The 18,333-nt window shown below is 47.1% G+C and overlaps 1 protein-coding gene across 1 annotated transcript; it reads left to right on the top strand.

Moving 5' to 3' along the window:
* Positions 1–41: 41 nt before the first annotated feature.
* Positions 42–1,346, top strand: LOC146192946 (uncharacterized). Its single transcript, XM_084600069.1, has one exon. The coding sequence runs from the start codon at positions 116–118 to the stop codon at positions 1,295–1,297; it is 1,182 nt and encodes a 393-aa protein (XP_084456195.1). The 5' UTR covers positions 42–115; the 3' UTR covers positions 1,298–1,346.
* The last annotated feature ends 16,987 nt before the right edge of the window (positions 1,347–18,333 follow it).

Below are 18,333 nucleotides of genomic sequence, written 5' to 3'. Positions count from 1 at the left end.
CATAGCCTTGTGTCAGTACTGTTTCACTGCACGACGCTGTATCTACGGTGGTGCAAGCGCGTCGGTGGTTCAGTGGATTCCACTTCAGCCGCGCTAGCGAGCGGACGTGTTCAGCATGAGCTCCGTAGGAGCGGCTTCAGCGGCCTACCGGGGCCGCGGTAACAGGATGTTTGACTCTGATGAATCGGAATATCAAGCGCTCCTGCCTCAGCTACCAACAGGGCGAGTTGATTTGAATACCATTTTTTTGCATGCCGATGTGCGGGCAAGGCCATATCGAGTTGAAAACTTCCGTGATGCATTGGCGAGCCTGGGCTTGCTGTCTGAAGTTATCGCCCTGGGGCCGTACCAGATGAGTCATGTATGGGCAGTGACCTTCAGAAATGAAGACGGTGTGAAAAGGCTCTTGTCTAGGAAGGAGGTGACAGTGAAAGAACGCCGCTGCCTTGTGGTAGATCCGGCCAACCAAGCACTGCACATAAAATTACATTGGATGCTTCACAACGTGCCGGACGATGACATACGAGCGGCGTTTTTGCCGTATGACAAAGTGACAGAAGTGTCCCGGGAACGGTGGCGTGTTCAAGGCGTGCACGACAAAGCATCCTCGACGCGCCTGGTGACTGTTATCTTGAAGACAGGTGTGACGGAGGACGACCTACCACATCAGCTGCGTATTGCAGGTGAACTTGCTCTGGTTGTGGTGCCGGGCAGGGCCCCGTTATGCCTTCGCTGGCGCAATACGGGCCACATCCGACGCGAGTGTCGTGTTCCGCGCTGTGCTCTTTGTCATCGTTATGGACACGAAGAGGAACAGTGCGTGAAGACGTACGCTTCTGTAACTAATAAAGTGGCAAAGGATGGTGTCACCGACCTGCTCATGGACGAAGCAGACGTCGAGGAAACCTCTAAAGGATCAGGACCGAATAATGAAGATGCGAAGCCTCAAGAGCAAACGTCTGGAGTACAGCACGAAGCTAAGCCCAGTAATTCTCCGGGTGCCCCGACTTCTAAACTGGAGCCGCCTTCAGCACACTCTGAGAGCGATGAAGGATCTTCAGCTTCAAAAGGCAATGAAATGGAGGCAGGTGATGATGGCGCAATGGATTCAAACGAGCCAGGCACAACTGGTACTGTCACGAAAAGGACGCATGCAGAGGCGGATATCCAGGATGGACAGCAAGGCCAGCCGGCTAATGATGAACCCCCGGCAAAAACAACGGGGGGACGTCGGGCGACATTACGCCCAAAACCGAACATCCCGCCGGACCGAAGACCGGCGGCGACGCCCACTTAGTGTACAGAATCGGTGCCGTCGAAGGCGCCTAACCGCTCCTGAGTCAAAATGGAAGGATTCAAGGGAACTTCGAGATGCACCTTACAGTTGCAAGGTACAGTTGAGGACTTTGCCGGACGTTCTTTTTTCGTACCATGTCTTGAGTTTTTACTACACGCACGATGTGGTTGTGGCAGTCATGTGTGTAATGACATCACACGATTGTATAAGCATGCTTTAAAAAGGTGAACAACTTCAATTACTCGATAAATGTAGCGACAATTAATGTCAGGGGCTTGTCAACGAGGCGAAGGCAATATCAGCTTAGCCGCCTTTGCATGGAAAAAGAGCTTGACTTAATTGCGGTACAAGAGACAAAGGTGGAAAAGGAAGAGCAGACTAATCGTATGGTGTCGCCTTTTAAAACCAATTACAACATCTGTGTATGTCATGCCGTCGGAAAATCTGCTGGCTGTGTTGTGTTGATACGTAAAAGTGTTGGAATTATAGAGGAAATGATTACTGTGTCTGAAACGGGACGCCTTATCGTCTTGGATTTTTCGCTAGCAGAAAAAGGGTGGCGCTTGATTTGTGTCTATGCTCCCAACAGTGTATGTGAGTGATGTTATTTGTTTGAAGACCTTAAGCAATATATGCAATGTGACAGGTACGTTATTTTGCTTGGAGATTTTAACTGTGTTTGTTGTGCCGAAGATCGGTCTAAACTGGTGTATACAAGTGACCGAAGCGCTGGCTTGCTCCTATCCTTAGTGGTTGACTATAACATGGAAGATTTAGGTCGCACGATAACGATCGGTGGGCGGCCACAATTCACGCACACCCAGCGAAATAGTCAAGCAAGGCTTGACAGAGTTTACGTATCGCTTCCGTTGGTGCCACACTGCAATAGTTATACGGTTATACCTGTTTCATTCTCCGATCATTGCCTTGTGAGTTTCACCATTGGCAATAAGCCAAAGCAGCAGCGATTCAACTGGAACCTGTGGAAGTTCAACGCTAAACTACTCGATTATGAAGCTTTTGTTAACGGAGTCAAGGAAAAACTGGGGTGGCTAATGAATAATGAGCCAGAAAATTACGGATTTGCCTGGGAAGAATTTAAAACTGAACTCAAAATGGCTGCGATTGAAAGAGGGAGCATCAAGCGTCGAAATGAAATGAAAAAAGAAAAAGAACTTCAATGCCAGCTGGAATTTTTGGTAAACACAGTGAGTTCCGAACCGGAAAAAGTGGCAGCCGAAATAAGAACCAAAAGTGAACTGGAGGTTATAGACAACGAAAAATACAGGGCAGCTCTGATTCGAGCGCGGAGCGATCGCTTATGGCTTGGGGAAGCACCAAATAAACAATCTCTAAGCGACGAGAAAAGACATGCATCAAAAAACGAAATCAGACAGATCCGCTATCAAAACGAGGTGACGGGTGAACAAAAATTGATAGAGAAAGCTTTCGTGGAAAGTTATAGACAGTTATTTAGCAACGTTACCCGATTCAGTGACGATTTAATGACGGAGTTTATGTCCGATATGCCAAAGATAGAAGATGACGACAAAGAACGCCTGGAGGAAGCGATAAGCGTGCGCGAAATTGAGACTGCTATCGAGGAAATGCCTGCAGGCAAGTCACCGGGACCATACGGACTTGGAGCCGCATCTTACAAGGCTTTCGCCAATGAGCTGGCATATATACTGCACCGCGTGTTCAATTAGGCCTATAATAAAAGTCAGGTGCCACCGTCCTTTAGAGCAGCCCATATCGTTCTGATCCCAAAAACGAATGACCGTGACAAGCTACTGTCAGTAACATCGTACAGGCCTATCAGCCTTACAAATACTGATTACAAAGTATTCATGAAGGTGCTGGCGAAGAGGGTGCAAAGCTTGATTAAACACCTTGTCGGGCCGCATCAGACGTGCGGTATCAAAGGGCGAACAATCCTTACCAATACGCACATCGCCAGAAATGTGTTAGAGTGCTGCGATGACATGGAAGGTCAAGTGGCTATGCTGCAACTCGACCTGGCGAAAGCATTTGATAGGGTTTCACGTGAGATTCTGTTCAGCATATTAAGGCATGTGAATGTTGGCAGCACCATTTTAGATGGCGTAATGATGGCCTACAAAGATTGTGCAGCACAGCTCATAATAAATAAATTTCTTACAGAGAGAGTGCCTATACGATCTCCTGTAAGACAAGGATGCCCACTGTCACCCCTATTGTTTGCTATTTATGTCGAATCTTTTTGTTTAGCAGTGATTCGTCAAACAGCCATAATAGGTGTTAAGATACACTCCACAGAGGTAAAATTACTGGCGTACGCTGACGACGTAGCCGTATTCTGTCAAGATCGCCAGAGTGTGTTAGGGGCCGTCAATCTTGCTAAGTAGTTCTGTAAGCTCACTGGTTCAGAGATAAACTGGGAAAAAAGTGTTGGTATATGGCATGGCAACTGGGACATTAAGCTAGATAGGTTTGCATGTATGAATTGGATAACCACACCAACGACGTATCTTGCTGTACCACTCGAGCACTATCAGAATCCCGCAGAGTACTGGAGTGAGGCAACGGATAGAATGAGGGAGAAGATGGGAAATTGGCAGGGTCGTGGCCTTTCAGTGTTTGCGCGTGCTACTGTGTGCAATTTATTTTTGATAGCTAAAGTATGGTACGTGCTGCAGGTGCTGTGTATGAGCCGTGTAAATGTACAGAAAATGCACCGAGTTTTTGCTGTATATATATGGGGCTCAACTTGGAAGAGAGTCAGCCGCACTAATCTTTTCCGCTCAGTCCGCGATGGAGGCTAGGGCCTATCTCATTTGTTTATTAGGCAGATTGTGTCACGTTTCTTTTTTCTAAGGGATCAATGGGACACTTTTTTTGCGCACAGTTATGCAAGTTCGATTCGCGAGAGCGCTGCCTGAATTCATTGTTACAACCAGTGATATAAGGTGCCGTCGCGTGACTGGCTACTTTCATGAAGTTGTGGTTTCTTTCCGTATGCTGCATGATCGGTACTCATTGAATTACCTGTGTTCTGTTACAAAAAAGAAATTGTATGCTGACTTGCTGGAAAACCTACTACCAGCTCCATTGTGCAGAGTAATTTACTGTGAAGGCCCAGTAAGGGATGTGTTGAAGAGGGTCAAAAGAATGCCAGTTAGAGCTCACACTAAATCCTTCTTTTTTAAGTTACACACGAACACCTTCCCCGTAAAAGCATGGCTACACCAGAAGGGCATATTCGTTCCATGGGCAATTAATTGTCTATTGTGCAAAAAAGCGGAAACAATTGAACACGTTTTCATCGAGTGCTGGGACCCTGTCTTCCATTGGGATATATTGCAACGAACTCTAAAGAAACAGCTGCCCATTACACCCTACGGCATCCGGTTTCTCCCAGTGAAAAGTGATGAAATTCAATATGACATGCTTATGCTCCTAGGCCTTCACAGTCTGTGGCAAACAAGAATGGCAGTGCGTCACGCAGATCCAAATGTTCTCTCTGTACGCGAACATTTCATTCAGAGTATAATATACATTAGAGAAGTGTACCAGGCATTACTCGAACCTCCTGAGTGGATCGATGTATTTGATGAGTTAGTGTGCCTGAAGAAATTTTAATTTGGTCTCGCCAACTGAAGACAGGTTGGCGTGTTTTAGCTCTTTTAAACAGTGCATTGTCCGGCAATAAAAGAAAAAAAAGCGTCGGTGGTTCAGTGGTAGAATACTCGCCTGCCACGCGGGTGGCCTGGGTTCAATTCCCGGCCGACGCAGCTGACTTTTTATTTGCTTCCAAGTGGACCACTGGTGCGTGCACACCATACTGATTAGTTTTATTTGACCCTTACGGCACTCGCTCATCCACTCCGTTGTCAGTCATAGCCTTGTGTCAGTACTGTTTCACTGCACGATGCTGTATCTATGGTGATGTAATCGCGTCGGTGGTTCAGTCCGGACCTGGGACCAGCGAAGACTCGTCCGAGTTAATTATGGATGAGGTGGATGCGGAGGAGGCGGCTGACATTAGAGGACAGTCAACGAAACAGGACGCGCCTTCCATTACGGTTTTAACTAAGCATAAGTTGACGGTCTCAAGTGAAAAGAATGAAGCTGGGCACGTCTTGCACGTTCCATCGTAGAACCAACAGGACCACGAAATCGCGTCAAAGGAAGCGTCAGAAGACGTAATCAAGTTTTCTGACGCTGAGGACCATCTCAGTACTGGGCCTCCTTGTTCTGATGCCATGGATGTTGGGCCGGAGACAGCGGCCTTAATTGCCACGAAACGTCCACACGAGGAAAGCTTCGAGGAGACTCAGCTGCCAGGCGGCGTTTGTGATGAGCCGCCGCCGAAAACTGCGGGTATCCGAAGATCAACTTTGAGACCGAAGCCGAACTTCTCGGCCGACACGCGGCAGGCGGGGAAACCGCCTCCGTAGTTTTTGTGGTGTCCTGAACGATTTGTGGGTCAGCTGCCTACCGACCAGCGTCAGGAACATTCTGCAACCAAGCGGGGCGTGTGTGAAAAAAAAAAAAAAGATGAAAGACGGTGCTTGGACTTCGTTTGAATGCAGCCCGACGTTCTGCTGGGCGGACAATACATGCACACATATGCCGCTGTTCTTCAGAAGCGGAGGCCACGCAAACATGAAGGTAGGCACCATGCGGGCACGGGCGTCCCTTTCTAACACATGACTCTCAAGCTTAATTCGGCGTTACACGTAGCTACTTTGAATGTCAGAGGTCTGGGAGCGAGAAGGCGACAATGCCACCTCAGTCGCCTCCTTGTGGATAATGATATAGATATAGCAGCTGTGCAAGAGTCAAAGATTGAGAGCCAAGAAAGTACTGACCGTATGGTGGCTTCTTTTAAACAAACTTTTATGTGTGTGTTTGCCATTCTGTTGGTGTATCGGGTGGATGCCTTTCATTTATACGTAACACGCTGGGAGTAAGCGTAGAGTTCGTTTTTGCCTGTCCAAGTGGCCTGCTTTTGGTTACTGTTTTTACCTACTGTAATTTATGCTGGCGTGTGTGTGTGTGTATGCTCCCTATTCAGAATGCGAACATGAATTGTTTTTTGAGTCTATTGAATTGTGGTTGAAGTTCGACAAAATCCTGTGTGTACTTGGCGATTACAACTGTGTGTGCGCAGCTGTGGACCGAGCGGCGAAGTGTAAACTTCGAACAGACAGAAGCTCCGAGCTGTTGAATGAACTTGTGCATGAGTATGGCCTTGAGGATGTTGGTAGTGTGTTCTCCACTGGAACCCAGCCAGAGTTCACGCACTTTCAGCGAGATAGCCATGCTAGATTGGACAGGGTGTATGCCTCGGTTGATCTTGTTTCCTTATGTACTGCATATGAGGTCCAACCTGTGTCTTTCAGTGATCATTGTCTCGTGAGTGCAGTGTTCGGTAGGGCAGGAAAGAAATCGCGCTTTAACTGGTACCTATGGAAACTGAATGCCAAGCTTCTCGCCGATGAGGAGTTCCTTACGGAAGTTAAGACCAAGTTTTGAAAATCGTCTGGCTATGCGACCAGTATGTTTTGCAGCGGAACGGGACAGCTTCAAAGAGTGGGTCAAATTGAAATCCATAGAAAAGAGCAGTAAGGTGCGGCATAAAGAGAAAGAAAAAGAACTGAATGAAGAACTTCAGTTTTTTTTTTAGCATGGAAAGTACTGTGCCAGGGCATATCGCCCGTAAAATACGAGAGATTAAAAGGGAGCTGGAAACAATCGACAGCGAAAGATACACAGCGACTTTTATATGTGCAAGGGCTGAAAAACTTTGGGCTGGAGAAGTACCGACAAAACGAGCGCTAGGAGACGAGAAAAGATACGCCTGCCAGAAAGAAATTAGGAGTATAAGGTATGCCGGCGATATCACTGAAGATGCTAAAGATATTCAGCGTGCGGTAGCAGAGCACTTTGAAGAACTGCTTAGTGCTAAGCTTGAGACTGTAGGCGGCTTTCAAACAGATTTTCTAAGACTGATGCCTGCACTGGATGACGAAAGTAAAGCGCGCCTTGAAATACCGATAACGTTGCAGGAGATAGGATCTGCAATAGATGACCTGACACCTAGGAAGGCCCCTGGGCCGGATGGTCTAAGCGCTGCCTTCTTTAAAACTTTTCAGCTGTATGTGGCTTAGTTTATGCTCGATGTAATCAATGAAGCTTATGAACGTAATACTGTTCCATTGTCTTTCGCTACATCGCACATTGTGCTAATACCCAAGACAGATGATCCGAAGAAACGACTGTTGGTGGGGTCATATGGACCGTTTAGCCTCACCAATGTTGACTACAAGGTGTACATGAAGGGTTTAGCAAAAGGACTGCAAAGCGTAATAAAAAAAAATGGTTGGGCCTCATCAAACATGCGGCATCAAGGGTCGATCCATTGCCACGAATATACATGTCGCAAGAACCGTATTAGAATGATTTGATGCACTCGATGGTCAGATAGCCATGATGCAGTTAGATTTGGCGAAAGCCTTTGACCGTGTTTCTCAAGAAATTCTTTTTTCCATTTTGGAGCATTCTAACCTTGGTGAAGTCATAGTGGAGGGTGTTAAAATGGCTTACGCGAACTGCACGACACGTATTATAGTGAATGGCGAACTGACTGACAGCATCACAGTACGTTCATCGGTAAGGCAGGGCTGCCCGCTCTCACCTCTGCTTTTTGCACTGTATTTAGAGCCACTTTGCTTGGCTATCATTGATAGCGATCGCATATTAGGGTTCAAGCTGCAATCAGCACACGTAAAAGTGCTGGCATATGCTGATGACATAGCAGTGTTTTGTGCAACCAGAAAGAGTATCTGTGAAGTCACGAGTGTCGTCCAAACATTTTGTGATCACGCCGGATGTAAGATGAATTGGGAGAAAAGCTCTGGGTTTTGGCACGGTGATTGGGGCCTGACGCCTGATTTCTTCTGTAAGCTGCGATGGTCTGCTCTCCCAACGCGATATCTAGGCATGCCTTTAGATTGTTCTCGAGATCCCAACGTGCACTGGATGGAAGAAATGTCCAAAGCGAAAGAAAAAGCGGATGCGTGGCAAGGAAGGCAACTCTCAATGTTTTCGCGCGCTTCTATTTGCAATGTTTTTCTTATTTCGAGGCTGTGGTACATCATCAATGTGTTGCGTGTCTCCCGAACCGCAATTCAGAAAATGAACCGCGTTTTTGCTGTTTTTATTTGGGCATCCACATGGGAAAAAAACCACCCGGACGAATTTGTTTATTTCTGTTAAAAGGGGCGGGCTTGGCTTTGCCCATTTGTTCTTGCGTCAAGTGGTTTCGCGATTTATATTCCTGCGTGATTAAAAAGATACCTTTCTAAGAACTGTGATGCAAGTGCGATTACAGAGGCTGCACCCTGAATGGATTGCGTCATGTGAAAGCATGCCTGGTACTGTGACTGGCTACCTGCGCGAGGTTCTTTTTGCGTGCAAGTTGCTGGTAGTGCGGTTTTCTTTTGATTACCTTTTCAATGTTCCCAGAAAAAAACTGTATAATGATCTCATTGACGTGATGCTGCCGGTGCCTTTTTACCGGGTATTACACTGTGGAGGCCCAGGGCAGGACGTTTTGAAAAGAGTCAAGAAGATGCCCGTGAGGCCATCTGCTAAAACGTTCCTTTTCAAACTTCACTCTAGTACGCTCCCTGTTAAAACCTGGCTGAATGAAAAAGGTATCTTCGTCCCATGGACAACAATTTGCCTGTTGTGCAAAAAACCGGAGACAATTGAACACGTTTTCTTACAGTGTTGGGATGCTGTCTTTTTATGGGACGTCCTCCAAAGGACAATTAAAAAGGAACTTCCCCTAACTCCGTACGGTATCAGATTCCTACAAGTGCAGAACGATGATACACCTTATGATTTATTTATGCTTCTTGGCCGCCATAGTTTGTGGAAAACGCGAATGCAGGTTCGTCATGCAGATATAGATACACGATCTGCGCGTGAAAACTTTATTGAAAGTGCGGTGTATATACGCGAAACTTTCAGGAGGCAGCAGGATCCGCCACAATGGCATTGTCTCTTTGATGAGTTCGTGCACTTGAAAAGATTTAAGCCACGTACGCGTTAGCTCAAGTGTAGTTGAAATTTTTTATCATGTGTATTGTGTTTTTGTGTTTCACGGCAATACAAAAAAAAAAAAGCGTCGGTGGTTCAGCCATTCACTTCCGGCCACCGAGCGGGACGGTCGCAGAATCATGAGCTCCAGCGGAGCGGCGACAGCGGCCCTTGCCGGCCGCGGAAACAGGAATCTTGATACGGATGATAAGGACTATGAGTTTATTTTGCCGACGCTGCCTACAGGACGTGTTGTTTTAAACACCGTGTTTTTGCACGGCGACGTGCGCAATAGGCCGTACAAAGTGGATGATTTTCGCGATGCCCTCGCCAACGTTGGTGCGCTCCCCGATGTTGTGGCGTTGGGGGCGTACCAGATTAACCACGTTTGGGCTGTCACGCCCAGCAGCGCTGAAGCAACGAAGAAGCTGGCTGCGTTGAAACAAGTAGAAGTAAAGGGACGTCGCTGCATCATCATCGACCCAGAGGACCAACAGGTGAAGCTGCGGCTGCACTGGATGTTGCATGGTGTGGCCGACGACGACATCCGGACGGCCTTTGCTGCTTTCGGTAACGTAACCGAGGTGACCCGGGAGCGGTGGCGCGTCCAAGGCGTCAAAGAGAAGGGGTCAACACGAGAACAGTTCTCCTGAAACTGAAACCCGGTATTAAGACCGATGACCTACCTCACCAGCTGCGAGTCGCCGGTGAGTTGGCCCTCGTTGTGGTGCCTGGGCGGCCAATGCAGTGCCTGCGCTGCCGTGGTAGCGGTCACGTTAGACGTGAATGCAAGGTGCCCCGGTGTTCGAAATGCAGGCGTTACGGCCACGTCGACAGTGAGTGTCCGTACTTATGCGGTGGCCACGGGGCTCGCATCGAGGGAGGAGAGAGCTGAACACCAGATGGACGTATCAGAGGCGGAGGAAGCGGCGAAAGGAGTCGAGGAAGTAGGCAAGCCGGAAGCGGCGACTGTCTCTTCTGGGACTTCTAGCAGAAACACAAACGTGTCAAGTGAGGCAGAGAGGCAACCTGAAGGAAAAGACTCGGCAGCGGACTGGGCTGATACTGAGGAGAAGGAAGATAGCTTTTTGGCAGCTACGGAACCCGTGATGATGGTCTCGACGAGCAGCGTGGAGCAACAGCAACAGTGCAATGTTCGTGCGGGCAATGGCTAGGCCAAACGGCCTCACGCCCAGACTGGTGATGGAGAGGACAAAACAACAGCGTCAAGCGTTGAGGAGCCGCCTACGAAAACGGTCCAGTCCCGGCGGTCCTCTCTCAGACCGAAGCCGAACTTTCTGGGGGACAAGCGGGCCAGCGATAAGCCACCGCCGCTGCAAGACCATGCAGCCGCACCGGAGGGCTGCGGCGGAAACAAAGGCGTCTAGCCGGGTGCTAGACGCGAAAGGTGAGCGCAAATGCTCTCGGTCTCTTCACTCTATTTTAAAATGGATCCAACCCCTGCTCTGACATTCGGGTCGCTTAATGTTAGAGGGTTAGCAACGAAGAAAAAGCAGAGCCAGGTGTTGCGCCTTATAACGGACAGAGACCTCGATGTGCTAGCCGTTCAAGAGACCAAAGTCGATGGAAAGGAAGAGACCGGGAGCATGGTGCAGCGCTTCACGTCGAAGTATTATGCCGTTGTGAGCCATCCAGTCGGAACTTCTGCCGGGTGCGTCCTTCTTGTAAAAAAGTTGCCTGGACTTAACGTGCAGACTTATGCTTCCGGAGAGACAGGACGATACGTGATTTGTGATTTCGGTTTTGAGAATATAGAATGGCGGGTTATCTGTGTTTATGCACCTAATGAATTGGAGGATAGGTGTTCCTTTTTTGAGAGCCTGAAATATTACTGCACTAGTGAGAAACAGATAGTGCTCATGGGCGATTCCAATTGTGTTCTGGCGTTGCGATAAAAGCAGCACCCGAGCCTTCAGGGACAGAAGTACAGACTTATTGTCACGACTGATAGATGAATATGCATTAGATGATGTGGCGGAGTGTTTAGACGGTGAACGTAGTGTGCAATACACCCACTTTCAAGGTATTAGTCATGCTCGCCTCGACAGGATTTACATGTCACTGGACTTAATACCAAAGTGTCAAAAATACCGAGTTTTACCAGTGGCCTTTTCAGATCACTGTGCAGTGATATGCACTCTAGGCAAAAGGAAGCGAGCCAGTGGATTTTCATGGGAGCTGTGGAAATTAAATTGTAAACTGCTAAAAGACCAAATTTTCACTGAGTATGTGACGGAAAAAGTTACCAAAATAGTAAATGAGTGTCAAAACGAAATCGGGCTCCAGTGGGTACTAGCCAAAGAAGAATCTAAGATGAAGGCCATTGAGCGGTCTACTTTGCTAAAGCACCAGAAAAGATTACAGGAAAAACAGCTGAGAGATATACTTGAAAAATTGTTGGCGCAGGAATGTAAAACGCCCGGCATAGGTAAGGAAGATATTAAGAAAACAAAGCAAAAGCTTGAACTTATCGAGGAAGACCGATACCGAGGGGCGATAGTGAGGGCGAGAGCGGAAGAATTGGTTGCAGGGGAGACGCCCACTAAGCGGGCTTTAGGAATGGAAAAAGCGCTCGCTCGACGCAACGAAATTCAGGAGATCGAAGGAGCGGGCTGGGTAGTGACCGATAGCAATCGCATCCATCATGCTTTCTTTGATTACTATCAGGATTGTTCGCACAATATGAAGTTGACGTGCACAGATTTCATCATCATCATCATCATGAGCCTGATTATACCCACTGCAGGGCGAAGGCCTCTCCCATATTTCTCCACTTAACCCGGTTCTGTGCTAGCTGCATCCACTTGACCCCTGCGAACTTCTTAATCTCATCCGCCCACCTAACTTTCTGCCGCCCCCTGCTACGCTTTCCTTCCCTTGGAATCCAGTTTGTTACCCTTAGCGACCATCGGTTATCCTCTCTTCGCACTACATGTCCTGCCCATGTCCATTTCTTCTTAATTTCTACTAGAATGTCGGTAACTTGAGTTATTTCTCTGACCCACTCTGCACGCTTTCTATCCCTTAATGTTACCCCTACCATTTTTCGTTCCATAGCCCTCTGGGTTGTCCTCAACTTAAGTAGAACTCTCTTGGTTAGCCTCCACGTTTCAGCCCCATAGGTGAGTATAGGCAAGATGCAACTGTTGTATACTTTCGTCTTGAGCGATACCGGTAAGCTGCTAGTCATAATCTGCGAGTGCTTGCCAAATGTGCTCCATCCCAATCGTATTCTTCTTGTTATTTCCTTTTCGTGGTCCGGATCTGCGGTTACTACCTGTCCTAAGTAGACATATTCGCCTACTACTTCCAGTATTTCGCTACCTAATGTAAACTGCTGTTCCTTCCCGAGGCTGTTGAACATTACCTTAGTCTTCTGCATATTGATTTTCAAGCCTACGTTTCTACTTTTCCTGTCTAGGTCATCAATCATTATTTGCAGTTCATCCCCTGAGTTGCTTAGCAAGGCAATGTCATCAGCAAATCGCAGATTACTGAGGTATTCTCCATCTACCCTTATCACTAACTGCTCCCATTCCAAGTCTCTGAATACTTCCTCTAAACAAGCTGTGAATAGTACTGGGGAGATTGTGTCTCCGTGCCTAACACCTTTCTTTATGGGAATTTTGTTACTTTCTTTATGCAGAACTGTGGTTGCTGTGCAGCCACTATATATATCTTCCAGCACTTTCATGTACGGCTCGTCTACCCCCTGATTTCGCAATGCCTGCATCACCGCCGAGGTTTCAACTTAGTCAAATGCTTTTTCGTAATCAATGAATGCTATGTATAAGGGCTGGTTATATTCCGAACATTTTTCTATCACCTGATTGATGGTATGGATATGATCGATAGTAGAGTACCGTTTCCGAAACCCTGCTTGATCCTTTGCTTGATTGCATTCTAAGGTTCTCCTGATTCTATTAGCAATTACCTTAGTAAATTCCTTATACGTAACAGACAGTAAGCTGATTGGTCTGTAATTTTTAAGGTCCTTAGAGTCCCCTTTCTTGTGAATGAGGATAATGTTTGCATTCTTCCATGGTTCCGGTACCGTCGATGATGCCAGGCATTGCGTATACAGGGTGGCCAGTTTTTCTAGCACGATATCCCCCCCGTCCTTCAGCAAATCTGTAGTTATCTGATCCTCTCCAGCTGATTTCCCCCTTTTCATACTTTCTAGTGCTTTCTTGACCTCGTCCTTCGTCACTGGTGGAACGTCTGATTGTTTTTCCCTACCGCCAATCTCATTACGGTCCTGACTACTATTGCTACTGTAGAGATCTGTATAGAACTCCTCGGCTACTATGACTATCTTTTCCATATTAGTGATGGCGTTGCCCGCCTTGTCCCTTATCGCATACATCTGGTTTTTGCCTATGCCCAATTTCTTCTTTACCGCTTTAAGGCTTCCCCCGTTCTTTACAGCATGCTCAATTTTCTCCATGTTATACTTCCTTATATCGGCCACCTTGCTCTTATTGATTAGCTTTGATATCTCGGCCAATTCGATCTCGTCTGTTGGATTGGAAGCTTTCATACTCTGGCGTTTCTTAATGAAATCTTTCGTCTCCTTAGACAGCTTGCCGGTATCCTCTCTAACTATCCTACCGCCTAATTCTACCTCGCACTCTGTAATGATATTTCTGAAATTATTGTTCCTTGCCTCTAGGGTAATGTAGCCATCCTCAATTATAGCTGAATACCTATTCTGTAGCGAGTTCCTGAACTCTTCTGCCCTCCCCCTCACCGCTAATTCGTTGATGGGTTTCTTTCTTACCAATCTATTGCGTTCCTTCTTCAGATTTAGGCTAATTCGGGACCTCACCATCCTGTGGTCACTGCATCGCACTTTCCCGATTACCTCTACATCTTGCATAATGGCGGGGGTTGAACACATTATGAAGTCGATTTCATTTTTAGTCTCTCCGTTAGGACTTTTCCATGTCCATTTCCGGTTCTTCCGTTTGCTGAAGAAGGTATTCATGATTCTTAAATTATTGCGCTCTGCAAACTCAACTAGTAACTCCCCCCTGCTATTCCTAGAACCAATGCCATAGTCACCTACTGCCTTGTCTCCTGCCTGTTTTTTCCCTATCTTGGCATTGAAATCGCCCATTAGTACAGTATACTGCGTCTTTACTTTTCGCATTGCCGATTCCACATCTTCATAGAAGCTCTCAACTGCCTGGTCATCATATCTACATGTAGGTGCATAGGCCTGCACAACCTTCAGTTTATACCGGTTATTAAGCCTAATTACGATGCCTGCAACCCTCTCATTAATACTGTAGAATTCAGCTATATTACCCGCTATATACTTATTGACAAGGAAACCTACTCCTAGTTGTCGCCTCTCCGGTAAGCATCGATAACACAGTACATGCCCATCCTTCAGTGCAGTATATGCCTCATTCGGCCTCCTAACCTCACTAAGCCCTATGACATCCCATTTCATGCCCTCTAGTTCCTCTAACAGCACTGCTAAGCTAGCTTCACAAGCTAGGGTTCTAGCATTAAACGTTGCCAGGGTCAGTTTCCAATAGCGGCCTGTCCAGCGGAGCCAGGCTTTCTTAACACCCCCTGCTGCGTCACAGGTCTGACCGCCGCCGTGGTCAGTTGTTCCGCAGCCGCTGGTGACTGAGGGCCGGGGTTTTATGGAGCTTATCATAGGAGGTTGTGGCCAATTACTGCACCAGGGTGGCCAACTCCTGTTCTGGTGAGGGAGTGCGTTGCCAGAGGTGTTCACCGGTATCACGTCGCACCCCAAACCTGTTTATGCAATGCCATCGACACGCGGATTTTTTTTTTTCATCCGGTGGAGAATTGCGCGGCACCGGGATTTGAACCCCGGTCCTCTTGCATGTGAGGCGGATGTTCTACCTCTACGCCACCGCTGCACAGATTTAAAGGCGAGTTTCTCGGCGCTATGCCTAGGCTCGATGAATCCCGAAAGGAAAGCTTGGAGACGCGAATTAGTGAAAAAGAAGTTGAACGAGCAATAGAGAACTTGAACCCGGGAAAGTCTCCTGGCCCAGATGGGTTAAGTGCAGCTTTTTACAAAGCGTTTAAAGCGGAATTAACCCCACTTTTGACTTTGCTGTTTAATGATGCCTATGATCGTAAGGAGTTGTCCACGTCTTACGGTGCGGCTCATACCGTCCTCATCCCTAAAACAGATGATCCTATAAAACTCAGACAGGTTACTGCATATAGGCCGATCTCGCTAACTAAGGTCGATTATAAATTATTCATGGAAGTGTTGGCGGCGAGGCTTCAGAGCGTTATTAAAGAAATTGTTGGCCCTCATCAAAGATGTGGCATAAAGAACAGGTCTATTGCTTACAATATTCATAAGGCAAGGTGTGTGCAGGAGAGTAGCGACGTCGCTGGGGTACCTGTGGCAATTCTCCAGCTAGATATTGAAAAAGTGTTTGACTGTGTTGCTCACGAGATTTTGTTTTCTATCTTAGATCATATCAATGTAGGTTCTATTATTACTGAGGGTGTGGCCATGGCGTACCGACACGGCACTACAAAGTAAATTGTTAATAAATTGTTGGGGGCCCCCATTAACGTGGAACGTTCGGTGCGTCAGGGTTGCCCCCTCAGTCCACTCTTGTTTTGTATGTATGTTGAAACTTTGTGCTTGCACATAATACAGAATAATGCTGTTCATGGTTTTCGGCTGCATGAAGCGGAAGTGAAAGTCCTAGCATATGCACATGATGTAGCAATTTTCTGTGTCAGAAAGGATAGCATTAGCAGTGCGGTAGAAGGTGTTAAAAGATTTAGTTTGGTCACGGGAAGCAAGGTGAACTGGGGAAAGTGCGTGGGGTTCTGGCACGGAGAATGGCCGGGTACTCCTCACACTTTCGCTAATGTGACCTGGTGTACGACCCCTGTAAAGTACTTTGGAGTCCCGTTGGAATTTTACAGAGATACTGAACAGTATTGGAAGGTGCAGGCACTAGAGACACAAGAAAAAGCAGAAAAGTGGAAAGGTACTCGTTTATCCGTGTTTGCAAGAGCCACTGTGTGTAACCTGTTTTTTATTAGTAAACTGTGGTATGTGATGCAAGTGCTCCACTGCTCGCGAATTAACATACAAAAGGTACATCGAATTTTTGCGGTTTTTGTATGGGCTTCTAGCAGGGAAATGTGCATGCGGACAAACTTGTTCAGACAGGTCAAAGAGGGAGGCCTAGGGCTGGGACACTTATTTGTGAGGCAACTGGTAAACAGATTGTTGTTTTTCCGTGACGTTGAAGATCCTTTCCTGCGCACAGTGTGCCAAGTAAGGCTAGGGCGAGCCTTGCCAGAGTATGTAGTTGCAACAAAATGCATGACAGGAGGCATTTTTGGTTATTTCCGAGAGATAGTAACCAGCGTCAGATTCTTAACTACTTGGTTTTCAAAGGAATATTTGAGCAGTGTAACAAGGAAAACGGTGTACAGAGATGTGTGCGATGTTATCTTTCCGGTGCCGTTGTACAGGGCCTTGTACTGTGGAGGCCCCGGCGGCAATGTGTTGCAAAGGGTTAAAAAATGAATGTATCGCCGAAAGTCAAGAGTTTTTTCTTTAAAGTGCACACTGGAACTTTACCCGTCAAATCTTTTTTGGAAGAAAAAGAGATGTTTCTACCGTGGGGACCAAACTGCTTAATCTGCAAGCAACCGGAGACCATAGACCATGTTTTTTTGCACTGTTGGGAAGGGGTTTATTTTTGGGACGTGCTACGGAAGACCATGAAGAAACAGCTTCCGTTGCATTCACACGGAATTAGGTACTTGCCAACAAAAAATGAGGGTGGGATCCCGCTCGATTTAGTCATGCTGGTGGGCCTCCACAGTATATGGCGCTCTCGTATGGCCGGGTACTACTGTGACCCCAAAGCGCGTCCAGCGCGTATATATTTTCGAGAGAGCATCTGCAAGTTTGTAGAAATACAGAAGAAACGGAATCCTGTCCCTGAGTGGCTCTCAAGGCTAGAGCCTTTGACAACACTCAGATAATTTTAATGTGACAAAGCCTGGTCCTCTCTTGGGGATTTCGTTTCTGGTATAACTTTGTACATATTTTGTTTTTTTGTCTTTGTTTTGTGAAAGCCGAGGACCGGCAATAAAGAAAAAAAAAGCGTCGGTGGTTCAGTGGTAGAATACTCGCCTGCCACGCTGGTGCCCCGGGTTCGATTCCCGGCCGACGCAGTTGACTTTTTATTTGCTTCCAAGTGGACCACTGGTGCGTGCACACCATACTGAATAGTTTTATTTGACTCTTACGGCACTCGCTCATCCACTACATTGTCAGTCATAGCCTTGTGTCAGTACTGTTTCACTGCACGACCCTGTATCTACGGTGATGCAGGCGCGTCGGTAGTTCAGTGGTAGAATGGGTGCACTTCCGGCTTCGCTAGCGAGCGGACGTGTGTGATTATTTCCAACTCACTTTTTATCTCTTGTATTTTACTGGCGAAATGCCCTGGCACAGTACTTTCCATGCTCAAAAGAAACTGGAGTTGTTCATTCAGTTCTTTTTCTTTCTCTTTATGCCGCACCTTACTGCTCTTTTCTATGGAATTCAATTTGACCCACTCTTTGAAGCTGTCCCATTCCGCTGCAAAACTTACTGGTCGCATAGCCAGACGATCTTCAAACTCGGTCTTAACTTCCGTGAGGAACTCTTCATCGGCAAGAAGTTTGGCATTCAGTTTCCATAGGTGCCAGTTAAAGCGCGACTTCTTTCCTTTCCTACCAAACACTGCACTCACGAGACAATGATCACTGAAAGACACAGGTTTGACCTCATATGCAGTACATAAGGAAACAAGATCAACCGAGGCATACACCCTGTCCAATCTAGCATGGCTATCTCGCTGAAAGTGCGTGAACTCTGGCTGGGTTCCAGCGGAGAACACACTACC

Source organism: Amblyomma maculatum, chromosome 4 (assembly GCF_055883805.1).
Source record: "Amblyomma maculatum isolate TAMU_Amacu chromosome 4, ASM5588380v1, whole genome shotgun sequence".
Classification (NCBI taxonomy): Eukaryota; Metazoa; Arthropoda; class Arachnida; order Ixodida; family Ixodidae; genus Amblyomma; species Amblyomma maculatum.
Note: the sequence above shows the minus strand (reverse complement) of the source record. Positions and strands in the feature narration are given on the sequence as shown.